Source organism: Phymastichus coffea, unplaced genomic scaffold (assembly GCF_024137745.1).
Source record: "Phymastichus coffea isolate CEN01 unplaced genomic scaffold, Cenicafe_Pcof_1.1 PCOF00071, whole genome shotgun sequence".
NCBI lineage: Eukaryota > Metazoa > Arthropoda > Insecta > Hymenoptera > Eulophidae > Phymastichus > Phymastichus coffea.
The window spans coordinates 1,430,585-1,450,515 of record NW_026706882.1 but is presented as its reverse complement, the minus strand read 5'-3'; the positions used below and the strand labels follow the sequence as shown (position 1 = coordinate 1,450,515).

Below are 19,931 nucleotides of genomic sequence, written 5' to 3'. Positions count from 1 at the left end.
CAAAGAAGAGCTTTTTTTAAAAGTGATAAACAACGGATTTTACTATCATATAAGCGATATGATAACAATCGAAAAGTTTGATCTAAAATAATACATCGGGCATAATAGGGAAAAAGGCTTTCAAGTATACAATGTTATAAGATTTTGAAAACAATATATGTATATCAGGTACATCAGATTTTTAAATTTCCACGGGTATGCGAAATATTTATATATTTATATATCTGCTCAGTTGGACATATGTACCTTGAAGAGCGATGTAAAGCTACTTTTTCTTGAGACGGAAGACGGACTCGGTGTCCTCGAACCCTCGAGATCACGGACCTTTTGATGACGCTGACTTTGCTTTGGGGTCTCGAGAGTGCCACCACCGCGAGATGACGTTGATGCTGAACTTAGCGATCTCTTACGTCTGTCGTTCAAATCCAGTGTCGCTGGCTTTTGTATCGAGTCATCATCAGGCTCTTTCGGCAGCTTTATTATTGGCACCTGTGACACGTAAAACAAAAAAATATTTCTGCTTGCGGATGATAAATTCGTTTTCTCAAAGCTCCGTTTACACATTCCACATTCAATTTATCAACGTAATTATTGTGCAAAATATTAGCCTGTCAAAAACCTGAATATTCTACCATTTGCAGGAATTAATGTACTGAATAAAATCCATCAAATAAGTCGACAAAATCACATTTCTCGACAGTAGGAAAATCAATAGCGCAATACACAGCACGCATTCGCTTGCTCACCTCAATGTTGACTCTCTTGAGTACCTTCTTGGTGATTTCGACCTCGCGTTTGAAGATCTCCTTGCGCTCCTCGCGACCAAGTCTACGTGGCATATCCAATTGGTCAGGTTTCAGATTACCACCGACCACAGGTACACGAACGCTTTCGGGTATCATAGCACGCGTTGAATCCTCTTCTCGTTGCAAAAGTAACTTTGCCAAGTCATCCGTCTCTGGTTTGGACGGTTCGATTAACGTACTCGCGAGGGTCGACACACTACCGCAGAACGACGTCTCCAGCAGACATTTGTGTGGACTTGGAGATCTGACAGATACGAATCGAACGCTCAGTTTTCCTTTTCATCGAACATGAGAGATTCAAAGTTTTACCTGGACGAGGCTGCTGAGACTGATAGCCCACCAGATACACCGGAACCCTGACTCCCAACTGACGACAATCTCGATGTTCTTCCACTGATGTTCAGCAATATTATCTCGCTACAATTACTATCCTTGCGCTCGCGATCGCCTGACACTTTGATACTAATTCCATGCTCGGATTGCGTACCGTCGTGAAAATCTTTCGCTCGTCGACGTGCTCGCTTGGCCTCTCGCTTTAAATCCTGCTGGTGGACTGGGTCTTGAAGATCTAATTCTTCCGTGGATGAACGTAAATCGTTCACGTCCTCTTTGTAACCCAGTTGAAGTGTACATCCTTCTGGGGGTGGTGTACCTGAACATAGATTTTCAAATTAAAAAAAAAAGAATTTGGTTCTGTCGAAGTTTTCATTGGATCAAAATTTACAAGTAATTTACTTTTATAAACTATTCGAAAAAAATTTCAACGAATTCTCCGCTACCTTTAGATCAATAACAATGAAGCTTTTAATAATAATCGATAAAAAGTTCCTTTATTAACTTCGCAGCATGAACATCAATTAGTTAGATATGACGTAACTCAATCGATATTAACTTTTTTATTTCTAATAAAAGTGACTAAAATTCGAGAGAACAGCTTATCGATTGTGTGGGAAAATGTCGCTGATTGGTTCATCGTCGTGCACGCACGTGTTTATAATTGAATTTTGCCAAAGTTGCGCCAATGAAATTACAGAAGTTAAGTAAACTCTGAAAAAAGTGTTAATGGCTTAAAGCTGTAACGCAAAATGTCTCGAGTTATAACATCATAGAAGTTTAGGCGAGTGACAAAATGGATGTAAATAAGTGTGATGAAGTTGCAGAATTTATAAGATATATTTCTGTCTTCCCACGTGTCTACAATAGATATTTTTATGCAGGAACTGAACTTCATTTTTTCCTATCCTTTGAAACAGATCTTACGAGTGTAAGTTATTGATTTATCAAAACGACTAAAATTGAAGAATATTTATTTCAAGGATACATTGATGAAAAAAAAAAGAAAAATGAAGTAGGCAATGCGAGCGGAAGAACTTTACAAGCTACAAGTCGCATTATAATGTACACGTAGAAAGTAGGCCAGCTATACGAAATTTAATTGCAAAACTATTGAACCAATCTGAAATTCATCCTGACCTAAATGTCTTGATCTACTTTTCAAACTAAAAGTTTGGTTAACTAAAAAGTTGGCACTGTGAAAAACTATTCAAATTACATGCTATGTCTTGATAAATCTGAATTACAATTAAAAGGATAATTAATCGAAAGTGAAAATGAAGCTCGAAAAATCTCGAAAACGTACTCACCTGGCATGATTCAGTCAGTGAATCACTTTTGATTGTCCATATTATAACCGCACTCAACAACAACTGCACGTGACACTCAACAGTTAAGTTACAATGTGCATCATATAAAACTCACCGGCGAGTAATTCCTTCTCGGGTGTGGACTCGTGCGAATTACTGTCTTCCTCGTGATGAGAGGAACTGCTCGCACGACTGATATCGATGCGCGGCGTACTTGGTGTTTTAAGCGTGTTCGCCGGTGTCACTGGCGTCGTCACCTCTACTATGCCCGGCATTCGCGCTACCTGAGCTGCCTCTCCGCCGCCCTACAAAGAAAACTGGATAAATTACACGCATACTGTTACACAAATACTTTGTGTGCTATACGAATGCGCAAGCGCGAGACGCGGACAATTATAGACGCACAAGTCGAAGGACTTTCATCTGCGACGATGCGGTTATTAATAATTTAATGATTTTTCTTCTGGCCGAGGATGCTGCGCTGTCAGACCAAAGTAATCGAGTTAGTTTTTTTTCTTTGAATTTTAAATGCTTACAGGTACATTTCTGGGTGATGCATTTTTTAGGTACACTTTTTTCAAAAAGTAGAATAAACAATTGAACTCTGAAGCTCTCTATTTCATTCGTTTACAGAAAGTTAATACATAAAATTTTTCAATGAAACTTCTTTTTCATAGATTAGTTAATTTTGAGATTCCTTCAGTCATTTTATACAGCAAGGCTAGTCGCTTATATTCTCACAACATGATGGAGAAAATCACAAGTAATTTCATCGTGACTCCATTATATACATTCTCGTTTCATCCAGCCATATTGTCTTTCGCGACAGCTGGAAGGAGCTACAATTGAGCAAAGGAGTTCTCATTAAAAAATTAATTATATATTTATTAATCGAAAGAGAAAATCTGTAGATAGCGACGAAACGATTGATCAAGTTATACAAACACATTTATATTAAGTGCAAACAGTAATTTTGCAAGTGAGGTCAGTGTGTCGTCATCAGGATTATTAAAACTTCAAGAGGGTCAACGTCGATGATAAGTGATGTATTTCGATTAGCGTGATTTAAAGTTTCTTCTAGAAAAATAGAATTGAATGTTATCGATTTTATTTCGGAAAGTTGTACCGTCACTTTGGATAAAAGTTTAAATAGCCACCCACGGGGAAAGTGTGTGTATGTAACGACTTTCAATGACCCTCTTTAAAAATTACTTTTCCCCACGTTTTTCTCCTTCGTATGTGTTTTCTTTCTTTGGCAGTTTCCGTATCGACTTTTCCACCCCAACTTTCTTGAGTGTTAAATGAAAGATTTTTCTAGAAATGGGAATTTTTTCTCTTTTTAAATTGGTCGTCTCGATTGAGTAGGTCCATACATTTTTTCACAATATTCCATTTATTTTATTACAAAGAGCAAGCGCTTATAACTGATAAACTGTTCAAGTAAAAATCGAATTTGGTACTATCGTTGTTTAATTTTCTAAAAAGAACTTCACCTTCACCAAGCGAACTGACATAAATTTTTCGAAAGTTTTGTTGGTGTTACATTACTCATTATTCATGATATAGCATTTTACCTCGTGCTCGATTTTCACAGATCTTGCTTTTTGCTACAAAAGGATTACTCATTAAATTTTATTTAATAAAATAAAAAAGGATGCTGACTTGTAACAAAAGAAAGAAAAATATCTGATTCCGTTGAGAAACCAAACCCTGGGGTCGTATAATCCCCCTGGCGTCAGGGCATTTGCATGCCTGACAACAATAGATAGTAAAGTCTACACACTAGTTTGACGTGACTTACGTTCTCGTGCTCGTCTGAGAGGTCCTCGAACGATGCAAACGGCGCCGGGCCAAGCTTTCTCTGATGAGAGCTTGGAAAGCCCGAAGCCATTTTGCCTCTCTAATACTTCTCACCGCTGCAAATAGAAATATCAAATATAAATTAAATACATACATTGTTGGATTAGTCATTTTTAAGAATGTAAACGATAGATTACTGGGAAAGGTTCTGCAATTTAATTGTCTTTACTTTCAGTCGTAGAATCAATTATGAATCATTAAGAGATACGATTGTCATATCGATTAACACAAAAGAACAACATCTATAAAAGAAGACGCTTTTTTTAATCAGAGAAAATAAACATTCGTAAATTCAACAAACTTACAAAATAAATTTCAGAACAATTTGTTTCATTAAAAAAAAATGTTGTTAAGAAATACAACATCGAAAAAGATTTTTTTGATATACAATTAACTATTCGGGGAAACAAAACGTGATTTTTTAACGGTACGTAGGTGTAAAGTTACTAATTATAATATCGTAAGTTATTCCATTCACTAATATACGAAGTAATTGATATTCACAATATCATTAAATATGTTCACAATCGCATCGAAAATTGCGTGCAAAAAACGCGTGATCGTGTGAGTTCGATCACTAGGCCAAAGACAACACTTTAATTCATTGATAGCGTGTAAATTCGCTAGTTCTATCTAACATATACCCGAGAGAGAGAGAAAGAGAGAGAGAGAGAGAGAGTTTTTCTACTATCTCAAATTACATAAAAAAATACACACATCCGCGTCTGCGCTGAGACTTTATTTGAAATTAATATAAAATTCAGGTATTTTCCACGGCGTCGAGACTTTTAGGTTTGGTACTCTCTCTCTTTCTCTCCTACTTTCTTTCCATCAACATAGACTTCTATCAAATCGATATCAGCCGCGAGAGAAAGACAGGCAACGACAAGTACAGTTAAAAATCTTCCTGCCGAATATCTTCAGAGAACTCTCTTTAGACAAAAAGTATTATGGTAAAAGAAGGCGAATGAATGGCGGAGTCAATTGCATACTAGCGTACCTCTTCATCATTCGTTCTTAAACTAGTTTAAAACTTGCTTTCAAGTTTCTTAAAGGAACATTTTTTTATATTCTTTAGATCTACCGCTACTGAGAGCTTATTCTACGAGAAGTAAGATAAATCAAACGACACGGAGGTTATCTGCTCCTTTACGCTTTTCTACGTCATTTTGATACAATAATAAATTCTTTTTTGGTTTCACGTATTTCATTTTTTTCGCTTTTATGTCTGTTTGGAAAAATGAAGAGTGACGTTCGTTTATTAAGCAAAGTTTATAACAAGATTGTATTTGTTAGACGATAAATTTTACCTGGCGTGATTTTGAATAAGCGATTCCTCTCGCGTAACATAGTTTCCTCTGAGAAGAAATATAATCATAAAAATTAATTGGCGTAACAGTCCGAATTAAAACCCTTAGGAAATAATCGGAGCCTTCATTGTATCCTTTTTTATCTTCAGACAAGAGAACGCAGCTCGCACGTAATCTGGTATCTTTATATACTGCTAATCAAGAAAGCTGAAGCTAATCACTCGCGCAAAGAGCTTCGAGCTCTCGCTCTCGTTCATTAAGGCCAATCGATTGAATTCAATTCTTTCGTTGGCGTGCTTTAGATGTATTAAATAGGTGTTATGAATTGATTTTTATTATTATTTACAGCTTCATTTGACTTATATTGTTGTAGTCCTGATTGGTGGTTTGTAATTCAATTACATGTTAATGAATTTAGAAAAACTAATTACATTTTTATAGTTCAGAGATACTACTGAAAAATTGATAGAAAATTAATTTTTTAATACAAAAACTTACTAGTTTATTGATGAATGAAAATTAAGTTACCACATTTTTCATACTGAAAAGATCTCATGGCATTTTTTAATATAAAACGTGAATTGATAAATAATTTGAATGTCTCTGTAGTTAGCGAATTATATATGAAAGGTTGTCTAAAGTATTTAATTATTCATCTATTATTATGAAAAATCTATGTTAATCAAACATTGGAACAAGTTTTATTTGAATCGAGTATATTCAAATTAAGTATATTCAAAAGAATTATCGCTATAAAAATTACTTAAATTTTTACTCCAAAATTATTTGTTAAAGAAAAGAAATCCGTCGATTAAATAAATAGCAAGAACCTTGTTAAAAGTGAATAAGAGTACAATTGAATAATAATACTGAAAAAGTAAGAAGTGAAGTAATTGGTATAAAAAAAATTATAACTTTTTACTTTATATATTTTAAGCAAATCAATAATTGCATGTTTTGCTATTACTACAGTTAAAATACGTACAATGTAAATACAACAATAAACAACTATCAGTCAAGATCATAAAAGGTTAGATTGATACCATCTAAGAATCAATACACTATTACTCGTAAAGTTAAAAAAAGAAACTAACACATCCGTCCACTATTCCAAACACGCTGTTCCAATGATCAAGAGATTGCTAATTTCTTTTTCTAACTTTTAATTAATTATCGACTTCGCAAGCTCAAGGATTGAACTTGTAGTCAACTCTTCGCCACGTGCTCCAATGAAATGAAACGAGTTTAGTCTCGGTGCGAGAACGAGAGAGTTTGCGCAGTTTAATTCGTATAGTTCGTATAGATGTAAGTAATTTGTGAATGTGCCAAATACTCAATTTACTCCAAATCACAATAGTGCTTCGTGAAATGGAAAATTAAATTCATAAAACTTGAGTATGAGTGTTGCTGCTACGTCGAGCGAATGAAATCGATATGCAGGAAATTATAAGCAGCAACGGAGAAACTAATTAAAACAAGCGCGCAACGTTGTATCAAAGTGGTCTTCCAAATAACTAATTGCAATTCCAAATAACACTCGGGCAAATCTAAATTTTGTTTGTCAAGGAAAATTACCTTCGTTCACAAGATGAAATGAAACTACAATTGCAAACGTCATTGGATTTTCTTTGCACACAACAGTAATTATTATTAGAAGAGAAAAATATATGAAAGCTCGCGTAAGATAGAAATCACGCGAATATATGTCGACTCACTCAAATCTTTTCATCTTGTCATATATGAGCTTGAGAAGACAAAAACTGGCTCTAACACAACACACAAGTACGGAAAAGCTCTGCTTCGGTCTAATTAAAGTCTAAGCGACGACGCGACTTTTACGTAAGTGCACAAGCTTTCAAGGACTTGAACGTTGACCCAAATTCTCAACTATATAGTCACATGAAAAGGGCCCGTTTTACGATTTTTTTTGTCAGAGAGATTCTTTTTTCCACGTGAATTCATTTCAATAGACGAATGGAGTGAAATGCTGCTGGTTTTGAAAAGAAATGCGTGACAAATATTTTGCAAGTCTATAGCGCGTGGAATACTAAGTTTTTTTTTTTTTTGCAGTGAGTTACATGAGAATTTTCATTCAAGGACTAACTATTTCCGGATATTTTTTATTTGATACTTTGTTAAATATGTTCTTTTTTATTACCGGAAAACGATATTTTCATTGTTAACTGAAATATTCGTCGTTTCACTTATTTTAAATTTTGCTTTGCCAAATATTTTATTCCTATAATGTTTCATTATTTTCGTAAAAAATTCACATTATTTTATTAAAACACGTATCAAACAATATTATTCCACTCCAAAGTGTATTGAGTGTATTATTAGTTTAATAAAAATTACTGCAGAATAAGGTTATTACGTTCCATATAACATTCCTATTGTTAATTTGCATAATATTACCATGTCTCAATAGTTCAAATATAGAAAAAACAAAAACTATCTAAACGTATGTATTTCACAATAGTATGCACAGAGAGAAGCCATATCGAAATTACAATAACAATCATAAAAAGCGGGGGGGGGGGGGGAGGGTGAGAATAACCATAGCGGAAACACGCTATAGAAATTTTATGAAACTAGAGAGAAAGAGAGAGAGAGAGAGCGAACAATATCGGAGTACACACTGTATGGAGCGAATCTTCACAAGCCGACCATTCAAAATCACATGCTATATTTATACGTAAGAATGTGTCGTCGTACGCAAGAATTTTCCTGTAACCTTCTCTATATAGCAACGTAATATCAAATGGGTGGAGAAAGAGAGTGAAATCAAGAACTTAGCTCTGTCGTCGATGGAATCGTGCCAATAGCGTGCGGCTTTTGCGTCTTTTTAGCTTGGGTGTAGTGATCACTCAGTGTGTGATGCCTTTTCTCTTTGACACAGTACTTCGATTTCCTTTTCCCTTGCATATAAGATTTATATGGCGCTAAATAATGGAAGTTTATTTATTCCCACAGAAAGGTTTATGTGGTTGAAAGAAAGTAGCGCTATAGATAACATTTCCATTTATAATTTAGTGTTTTCCACCCTCCACAGATGCGGTTCACTACAATGAAACAGCTCTTTTGCTTGTCCTTAAAATTTCAATGTGAGATGAAGAGAGAGAGAGAGAGAGCTTAGTGAACCCTTTTAATAACAAAAAAGAATTTAAGTCATAACACAGTTTTTTATTTACTTTTATTTCAGCTAGAACTTCTTTCTTACGGCTAACCCTACTCTGCTTTTCTTGTTCGAACTAATTTTTAATTCCTTTTTCGTACATAGTTGAATTGTATTGTTCAGTGAAATTAGAGGTTTTGTTCCATTGCGGGCTTTGACGACTCTACTGCTTGTGTAATTAGGTTCTCCACAATTGTTTTCTTGAACGCAATTCATTATAAATACTTTTGCACATTTATTAACTTAAATTTTTAATAACGGCACACGATTCGTATTTAAAAACATTCGAGTCTTGATTTCCGCCTTTCTTTCTAATTCCGAACATTGTGTCTCACATTAATTTCCTTTTTTAAGAACACACAATTATTTACGCTTAATAAAGGAAGCGACACTTTTCATACAAGCGGAAAAAATCTTATTACTGCGCTTACAGCCAACGCTAAATTTTCAACAAGACACCAAGTTGCTAGACGTTTATATTAAAAGAAAAATCCTTTCCCGGCCGCATTCTTCGCCTAACGATTTTTCAATAAAATCTCGTTAGACATGGTAAATCGCCATAACGATGTGAAATCATAGGCATACACGTGACCTAGCATTTCAATCGCGTATACCTATAGAGGTTGCATGTACATCGCAACTGAATTATCGAGCATCGTATGCACACCAAGCCGGGGACCGACACGTCGATAACTGGGACACGCAAGCACAGGAGAGCAAGAGATGAAAGGCCGACGCCTTCTCTCCTCCTATAAGTCACTCGAATATATATATATCTCACTTTGCACCTTTGTTTGTGCGAGAATGGATGGCTAAGTAATGAGGAAGGGATGGAAGAAGCTTCTGAAAGGAAATGCGAGATAGCGCACGCTGAATTATTATTTTGCTTTTTTCGTGCACGATCGAACGTGTACTGCGAGGGCAATTTGCATGATTTTTTCAAACGCACTTTTTCGTGTGTCAGAGGTATAGAACGGTCGAATGTAAGTTTCGCTTATGGGTTTTGAACGCGATGCACGCTTTTACATTTCGCAATTGCAGCGAAAAATGCCTTCGAGAAAACTTTTCACTAAGAGGATTTATCGAACTTAATAACATTTGCCATTGTTGGTGAGAAATATCTTGGAGATACAGGAGAAAAATTATGTCAAAGCAGCTTTTCTTCTGTAATATATGAATCGAACGTACTTCAATGCAGTATCATTGAATGTTAAGAAAAGTGTTTGATACTTTTTTTTTAAATTACTTACATTTGAAAGCATTTGCCCCAATAAATAAAGCGTTGTGTTCTGTAAAGAAGAGAAAAGAAGTGCCAAGTAACTGAAAGAAGAAGATAAAATAATCGAGTTACAGAAACTTTTAAAATAAAATGCTAGACTATGTATAATAAAAAAAAAACTCTGTTCATTATAGTTCCGTTAATAAAGTTAGAATTCGATAAGATATTATGTTTCTTCTCAAATATTTCAAACAATGTAATCATAATTATCGACGGAAAGCTTGTTACCTGCATGAAATATTCATGGAAACAAGGGGGTAAAAGCATTTCCCAGAGAAAAACATCCAGTCGTTTATCGAGCTACGAACACGCGATTTCACTCCGCCCAAATTTCCAGTCAAATGTGCAAAAAAAGAAATCAACGGGTAAGGGGTTGGGATTGTGTGCACAACTAGGTATCGCTCCCGCTTGGCTGCGGCTAAACTCACTCCACCAATCGATTTATGCACATTCGAAATTAACCTTTCTCCACGCACCCGATACTAAAAGACTTTGGTCAAACCTTATTAGTCACTAGTTGACTCGATTGGATTATGAAAGTACGATGTGAAATGAATAATTTTTGTTTCTTCAGGAGTGAAATGAAGTTAATTTTAGATGACTAAATATAATATTTGGGGGGGGGGGGGGAATAATTTTTTTTTGTTCAAGCGCGATTTATACGCTTATATTTCCTACTCTATTGTTTGAATAGCACGTGAATAGAAAATGTCACGTATTCTTGAGCTGAAGACCACTGAAATACACTTCAAAGAACTTCCAGTTGAATTTTATTCAAATAAAATTCGGGTATTTTATATCCATCACAGTAGTTTTCGCCAAAGAGCTTTTGTTGTGCAGGATAAGCTAACTGGTACACTTGAAAAGCGCAACTCAATACTCTTATTGAAATTTCGAAAATACAGAAACTTCTGATTGAAGTTACCCTGCAATACAACAGAATTATGTATAAAGTAATGAAAAGGATTTATGGATTTGTTTTTGTATAGTAACTATAGCAAAACTTGACGAATAAAACAAATTATAAGAGATTATCAACAGCACATGCGTGACTTATCCGAAATAATGAAATGGATTATTCAACGAATAACTTATTTTACAAGTAAATTGTTGAAATCAAATGAAACAAACGTTGAAAGAAAAAATTATAAAATCTTGATGAAACTCAGCCAGAATTTTTATTTACATTTTTCTCCTTACATATCGATTTTATTTATTAATAATAGTTGTTATATCGTTTGATATCAATAAAAGAAGTACTCGTCAAACATGAAATTAATCAAAGGAAACAAGGAAACTTATTTAGTATGTGAACTTATCGTATTTTGATGAAGCTTATTAACTAATAAATAAAGTTAGAAAAAATCTCATGAAAATATTTTGACTCCCGAAGTATTTGACTTTCTTATACGAGATTAACTTATTGTAATTTTGTGGAACAATATTCCGCGTTATAGTCATTATGCAACCACTAGCAATTTTAACGTGTACAGATTATCTCATAATCGCCATGCCCACTGCATATGTCTACTATTTATGATATCATAAAACAGACTTTTAAAGCTACTAATGATATAGGAAAATCAAGTAAGCTGGCTAACAGTATATTATTAGATTCACAAACGATTATTACTTAGATTGAAAATATAGTCTTTCTTATACAATTATCTATTTAAACCGCGTGAAAATATACATATATGGATCATTTATATAAAAGAAATTTGAATGACCCCTTAGTTAATGGTGGAACATACTCTGGCTAGGATATTTAATTTAAGCAAATTATTCAAAGTTATGCAGCAAGCAATGGAGGGAATTCTTTAGTGAAATATAAGGCATAATTAAGAGCTAAATGAAATTCCCTCGTTAAAAAGTCTTTTGTATCTGCAATTACAAGTGAAGAAGAGAAAATTATCGTTTAAAAGTAAATATTTCATCGCACATATTCTCTGATATTATAAACTATTCTTATAACAACTAAAGGTATACTTAAGTTTCGCGCTAGAAAACGATTTTTTTTTCAATACGCGTATGCCACAGTATTATAAATGATTTTTTTATACTCGCATGCATAATTTCAATTCTGATTTTGCTTTATTATGTAAAATATAAATGCATTTTGTATAATAGACTTGAACTAAAAACTGTTTAAAAAATAAGCTCTGATATGAAGAAAATTGTAGTATCTTTTAAAGTTTCACTTATTTTATGACAATAATAAAGTGAATAATTTATACTTTTTATATTACGTTCGATAACATAATTCGGAACGTTCGTTACTCTGGATATTTTCCAACCTTAAATTTATTTATAAAAACTCAGTTGAAATCGAAAATTTTGTAAACTCACAAACTTACATTGTTGCATAAAAAATTTACAACTCAATTAACACCACCATGTATTTAAAACTTTTTATACAGTTGGTTACGACTTTAATAATATTTTTTCAAGTTGATACATGCTGCTGTCTAATAACTTTCGCCACAAAAACAGAGAAAGCGTTTCATTTTTTCTCAAGTATTACTTCTTGACAAGTTGGAGAATATGAGCCAATATATTTCGTGGTTTTCGATTAATGTTTCACGTTGGAATACTGTCATATTAAAGAGGAAGCTTGCATTAAATTTGCAAAACTTTTTTGAAAAAATAAAATGTTAATTAACAGAATATTAATGATCATGAAATTAACGAGAGGCCGTATAGTCTACTCTTCGTTGAAGTAATTATGATTTTACTAAAAAAAGATTTTTCATGTGCTTATAATAATAATTCATACGTAAATAACGAAATCCGCTAATATTAACGAATATTCAGTTACGAACGTACCAACGGCAACCAGCTACGAGAATGTGAAGACTACATTTGCACAATTTTACTAGCTATATAACGCACATCTGCTTGACAATTCATTTCTTAGTTTTCAAAATTCATACTTTGTGAACGTTGATACTTCATTATAAAATCCTCAATTCCAGAAAAAATAATGATCTTCCTGAATTCTATGATGTATGAGACTACAATGGCAGAAATTCAATTGCAGACTTTGGCAGCAGGAATACGCGAGATCTGTACATGTAAATTGAGATCACATTGATCGTATCAGTGGCCGGTTCAATGCAACAACAGCTCCAACTAATAATGAATGTGTGAATTGTCATATTTGAAAAACTTTTTCGACAAAATGTAATAATTATCTTTAATAAATTTCAACATTATACTCATTGAAGAGAATGGATCATTCTACACATAAACAAAAAGAAAAGATAGCAAAGAAAGAAACAAATTACTATAAACGCTGATGACCTTTGAATTTTTACATTGTGTAATTAGAGAGAATTGTTTTTAGGTGGATCAATGAAAGACTACAAGAGACACATTATAATAGTACTTTCAAAATTTACACCCATATCGGACGGTGATTTCAACATTGTGGAAATTAGATCACTTTATCACAATACTGCATAATTATACTGAAGCCGTATTCTTAACACAATACGTGATCAGTTGGAAATAAATAACTATTATAAAAATGTTAGTTGAAAAAGGAACGCAGACGATTGTAACGTGTTAACAATACTGATTACGTCTGTCACCTTTCAACTAGGCTACATGGTGCCTCTCGAGCAAGCAACATCCAACTTTATCCCTGATATAGGTCATACGACTATTCCATTTTTTGACATTCAAGAGGTCGCAGCAGTTTTCGCTGCTATAATTGTTTTTATTCAAAAAAGTATCAAAGAGGGTGAACACATTTTTGACGTTGAAATCAGTGGGTTATAAAATGTGTGACACGCGCTCGCGAAACGCGAAGGACAATTTTCAATAGTATTTGTATTTTATTATTACATAGCCATTCGATCAACGAGATTGCGCGTAACTGACAAAATATTTCTGTGTCGCTTACTGTATATTTTAAGAAAGCACATTATTTAAAAACTTTTAGTTAAATATATGAGAATTGTATGATTTTCTAATGTACACTAGTCAATGGAGAATATCTCGGCAAGAACCTTTTCAAGAAAGCCATTTTCAGGCGAAACCCTATTGATGAAAATCAAGTTACACAGAATTTTTTTCACTTTAATTTATTCATCCATGTGGTTATAACGAATTTTCAATCAAATCAATAAAGAAAAACTACGAAAAAAAAAAATTCTTCAGTCACATCACTTCCAGACATACTAAACTTACTCTAGCATGGAAAAAAAAATACGCCAAGGGTCTACTAGAAAAAATTTATCGTCGTAATCTCGCACGTTCTTCTTATTTGACGCCCTCTCACGCCGCAACTTTATCTACGCCTACTTTTTTGCGAGCTTACTGTTCCGGAATACTTTGTTTTCTCTCTTTTTTGCCTCTATTACGAGGGGAAAGTGCGTTGTTTTATACGGAAGAGACTACTAAGACTTTTGGGGGACGGTTTGCTAACATTTTTTTCTTGGAGGGTAGTCCAAGTATAACTTTTTCTGTAATACATGATTTGCTAAATATTTTTGGGAAAGTGTACTGTTCAATGCCTAAGAAGTATTTCATATAAAAACTTTATACTTATAACAAGATTATTCATCTGTCTGTGAATAATTAAACAGGACAACATCTTTTATGAGCCGATGAGTCATCTGAAAAGTCTCCAGTGTAAAAAAAAAAATGAGAAACATTCACGTGGATATGTGTGTATTCATCTGCCTCGTTGCAATATTATAATCACGCGCGTTCTAGTTTTTTTCCTTAGGAAAAACGAGATGTGAAAAAAATATTAATAACTAATGCCATCGAAAAAGATTGTTTTTATTTTTTCTCATTGGTCTTTAACTATCGACTTTACGGCGACAGGTATAAAAGTTTTTCTCGGCACTTGTAGGTCACAGGATTTATCGGTGGATAAAAACGAGCCGCGCGCTCGTGCTTCAAATGCAGCTTTCCTGGAAATTCGATGGGCGCTCGAGGCGTCTTTGAAAACAAATTGTACATCAATCGCACTAACCAGACTAAGAATGATCTGTTGAGTTGGGTAACTTTTTCTTTTCCTCTTTGCCGCTAAATAATTGGTGTATTCCGTTGTACGCGACAACGTTAAAAAGCTAATTATTCGAGTGACAATTATTAGGTAACAGTGTCATCGTAGATGGAAAAAATTAAATATATATATAAAAATACTTTTTTTTAGAAAACAGGCTTATTAAACGAGGTTACACAACACAAATAACGCGAACTTGCTAAAATATATAATGAAGACATTGCATTATTTTTAACTTGAAATAATGTAGCTACATTGTCTTTTGAAATTTCAAAAATACTAAGTTGTACATCATGTTAGTTAAAAATAATTGGAGATTTAACTTGTAAATCTATAAATGCAAAACTTGAATTAACACAAATGTGAATTCTACAAACTTTGCGTAAAATCGTCTTTCTTTTCAGATCGGATTTTAATTATTTTCGTCATTTACGTAAAAAATGATTAAAATTCGATAAATATAAAAAAATTGTTATAAATAAAATGAAATCTCATTTGAAAAAATCAAAGTAGCATTCACAACAACTGACTCGTTCATTTGTCTCATCTATTGTCACCTATATTCATGCAACGCGCCACGACATAGTGACGACTTTGACACTTAGCGGCCGTCAAAGATTTATCTTTCTCTTTCTCTCTTGCTTGAAAGAAAAATAAGCGCGGTCGTTATTTTTGCCCATGTAATGATTTTCTGGAACACAGATACAAACGAGTAGAAAAAAATGTAGACGTCGAGCAAAAAGAATCACATCTTTAAATAAATCTAAATGGATTTAAGTGTTTTCAGATATTTTTTGTCGTGTCAATTGTCATATTCAACTGATATTGTTACCTATATTATTAAAATGTTTTTTTATCAAATAAAAGCAGTATTGATGAAACAGTGGATCTAAATAAAACAAGTACGATTTAGTTTTAACTAAAAAGTTTTTCAATTTTACATGTACGATATTAATTGAAGAATGAAGTATTCTGTTTCAAAGCCGTCACATGTTACTAATTTATTGGTATTGAAAAGTCATCCAAACAGCGTTAATGTATACTGAAAGAATGGTTCACTCTCCTAACCTGAATTGCTTAAAAAAGCTCATATAATTCATTCAAATACATCAAAATAAAAAAGATTTTTAAAATAACCAATACGAAAATTTCTCAGAAAAGAAATTTCACCAACAAGTATCAATAAAGCGGCACAGTAGAGAGTGAGTTCAAGTTACATCTTCCGCTGTCATAAAACTGACTGCTTGAGCGAGCGAGAGCAAAATTTCCTGTGCTAAATCTTGCCTCCAAGCGTATGACTTTGAGGCTTCGTAATCTCTAATCTCCAAAGGAGACATTATTAAAAAATGTCTTCAAAGACGCACTCTCGACAAAAAAGAGTTCGCGAGCCTGCGGCTTTATATATGTTGTGGTAATATTTATGGAAGTGTACTTCACGGGTACCTCGCGGTATATCAGCCGTTTAAAAATGTTGTGACGATTTTCCTTAAAATTTTATTTACCACCGTCTGAAAAATCTATGTAATTTATTAAATTTATTTGAATTTCTGCTCCCTTGAAAATTTCATGTAGGCATGTAATATAATTATTAGGGTAATTTTAGATGATGTTTACGATTTTTCTCGTATGTGCGACTTAAATTATTGACAAGACGAATGATAGTTGGATTGTTAAATGGTCTGACATTATAAATGTTTCGGCATGAAAAACGTGTTCTAAATTTCATCAATTTCAATTTTATTGGAAAATTCTAGTGAAAAAGGTGTTTGAAGGCTTTCTCTCGATAAAAGGCTTCTCATATGCCATTTTTGATGAAAATAGTTTTTTCCAAATGCCTTATGAAATTGCATTACATTTCATTAAATTTAATGAATATAATATATTCAAATTCTTAAATGTCTTTTACTTTTCATCTCAATTAAGCTAATAAAGATATATTTATGATAAGAGTATGCTTGAGTGTGTTTCATGAAAATGTAAAGTATATCTCTAAGCGATCAAAAAATAATGCAGATTGCTATCGCAACTTTACGAAATACATGCTATTATATATCGAGATAACATAAACAAAAGCGCATAAACTTTAGAAAATTTCTGACAATGAATCCATTAACTGCGAATTGGTGAAGAATAATATATATATATACGAATCTAAATTGAACATCAAAATATACATTTTTGGCCCATTAATCAAAGTATCGGAAGCTCTTGACCTATATAAAATTCGATCAAAAGGCTAAAATCCTCAGTGGCAATGTCAGATTTAGAAGGATTTAGCAGCATCTTCGTTATAGCAAATTTTGAATATTTTACATAGCAATCGATAATGAACGGAAAAAGAAATGGATGTATTGCAGGTCGCAGATCAATACACGTATACATGAATTTCGGGACACACATTTTTAGGAGGATGAAATATGTATCGTGCTTAATACTCGAGAATCGAAAGGTGGCAAGTCAACGAACTTTTGTGGGTGTATTAAAGTTTGGTTGTGCGTGTTGCATAATTAAATCATATGATTTATGTTTCAGCGGTCATTGATCTACTTTGAGTCATTAATCTACTAGGATATTTATCTTCCCACCTACAATCGCAAATACTCAATGTTTCCTTACACTCTCTATTTTTTTATGACCCGCGTCGCAAACCTGCTACTCGCTGAAAAAAAGTAATCTTCATCACACAGCTTTCAAAGCACTCCGCCTACATATTTTTAGTCTTTGTACGAAAAAAAAGTGTTAAAACGCCCAAAGGTATATAACGGCAGTAACTAAGTCCATTTTCACGCAAGAAACATTTTAAGATAATATTTTTCAATGTTTAAAAAGTAATATACTACACAGACATGGAAAGAAAAAATATTTTAGGGTCTACCGACCCTACAAAGTAAATCTCATGTTTCACGTACATATAAGTTTTATCAACTCATTGAACTCATTGCTCTAACGGCGCGATTACAACATTGCTACATTTTTACTTCCCTTTAAGAGAAAATATCGACTTTCCGTTCAACGTTGTTGTTCCATAAATACAGTTATATTAAGGACGCACAGCGATGGAATCTATCCTAATAATAGTTTGTCGAGGTTCTCGTAAAGAAGTGCGTGCAGCATCATTTATATACGTAAAGGGAAATTGATCGTTTTATTTTATGGAATTGTTAGAAATTGAATCACGTACGTAGACGATAGTATGGTTATACATTAATTGAGAGCCGAATAAAAAGTAATTATTGAAACCGAAAATCGACAGATTGCACAATTGTAATTGATGCAAATTAATCCGCGACTCATCCGAATTGTTACGATGCTTTACACATCAATAATCTCGCAATTTCTTCATCTTAAAATTCTATAACTCATACGGCAAATTCATCAACCTTCAATCTTATCAAACGAACAGAAGTTCTCTAGCAACCAAGACTGCAATCGATCGCCTTTGGCGCGAGTTTATCTTGCGAGCCTAAACTTTCATCAAAAAAGAAACTTCACGCGGTGCACACATGAACGAACACACGTACATACACACGCGCGCGCGCACACCCAAGACAACGTTATATCCCTTATGGAGAAACAAGAAAAAAGGCCGCAGACACGTACAACACGAGAGAGAAAGCGGCGCGTCTCGAGCGATCGATCGGCGGCACGAGGTCGAAAACTGCACCCCTGACGAGGACGAGGTCGGAGAGAGAGAGAGTCAGTGCTCCGCTTGTAGGGGTGAGGTTCCCCTCTTTTCCCTTTACTGTCTCTCTCTTTCTCGCTCTCTCTCTCTCACTCACTCTCTCTCTCTCTCTCTCTCTCTGTCTGACCGTCACTGTACAATAAGCCTCGCGTGCTTTTTTTGCGGTAAAATAGCTTGTGTATCTGTAGATTGTTTCACCATAGTTGATAATTTTTTAAGGTAAAGAATATACACTTGACTTCTTCGATTTTTAATCGGGAAGCACGAGTTTGCCGAGTACATTATTGTACAACGTCGATCCAGCACCCAAGCAAATGATATTTCGAATTTTTACTCTGTTTGTAGGTAGCTATTTTCGCCAGTTGTACAAGCTCCACACTCATCTCTCAAAATTTTCAATACGAGTGTAAAAATAACAAAAAAAAAAGAACAATAAACTTCTCGTTCTCGCCATCCACGTGTACTTTTTTTCTTACGCAAGCCATTACGAAATACATCAACAAAATTAACCTTTCCCAGTCTCGTGACCGTCACACGGGAGAGTTGTTTAGAGACAACATGGTCTTCCTGCACTTCGTTATGTTGTTCTCTCTACGAAGCGTGAATTTGTTTTTTTTTTTTTTCACTTACATGGCTTCCCGATGTCACCTACGATTCGCCATGCCCTCCGCGGCAAAATTGAAAAGAACCGAAGAACAAAGCGAATGGATCACACCATCACGCAACAATACACCGATCTATCTCTTCCTCTCTCGCGGTTTTAACACAACAACTGTTTTTCCCTTTTTGTCGTTTGCTCATCGGAGCGCACGCACACGTACGCCGCTGGCGACGACGCAGCGGCGACTGCTTGCTCGCTTGCTTTGCTTGGCCGAGTTCGAAGCTCCCCAGTATCATACACACAAGCTTTTGGCTCGGCCTGCGTGAGCGAAGCATAGACGGCGCCACTCGTTGAGGGGATCGCGCGTGAACGAGCTTGCGATAGTCTTATTGGCAGGCAAAGTGTTGGGCGCTGCTTTGAACGGCAGTGGATTTTACGAATTACTAGTCTTGGTTCTGACCTTGGTAATAATTGATTGCAATTTGCAAAATAAATTGCGATCGATTCTTTCGTTGATTATTTGTCCTCTCATGTTCTTTCCCAAACCTTACAATT

At 34.3% G+C, this 19,931-nt stretch overlaps 1 protein-coding gene across 4 annotated transcripts in view; it reads right to left on the bottom strand.

Moving 5' to 3' along the window:
* Positions 1-19,605, bottom strand: part of LOC131667854 (uncharacterized) — a 31,130-nt gene extending 11,525 nt beyond the window's left edge. For 3 of the 4 annotated variants that reach the window (XM_058941587.1, XM_058941585.1, XM_058941588.1), the window contains exons 1-6: positions 19,406-19,605; positions 4,251-4,365; positions 2,565-2,754; positions 1,116-1,458; positions 747-1,050; positions 247-489 (exon numbers count right to left, since the gene is read on the bottom strand). In XM_058941587.1, the coding sequence (XP_058797570.1) occupies positions 247-489; positions 747-1,050; positions 1,116-1,458; positions 2,565-2,754; positions 4,251-4,340 (1,170 nt within the window). In that variant the 5' untranslated portion in view covers positions 4,341-4,365; positions 19,406-19,605. Of the gene's footprint in view, positions 1-246; positions 490-746; positions 1,051-1,115; positions 1,459-2,564; positions 2,755-4,250; positions 4,366-10,044; positions 10,115-19,405 lie in introns of all 4 variants that reach the window. The other variant, XM_058941586.1, reaches the window with a different exon arrangement.
* Positions 19,606-19,931: the final 326 nt, after the last annotated feature.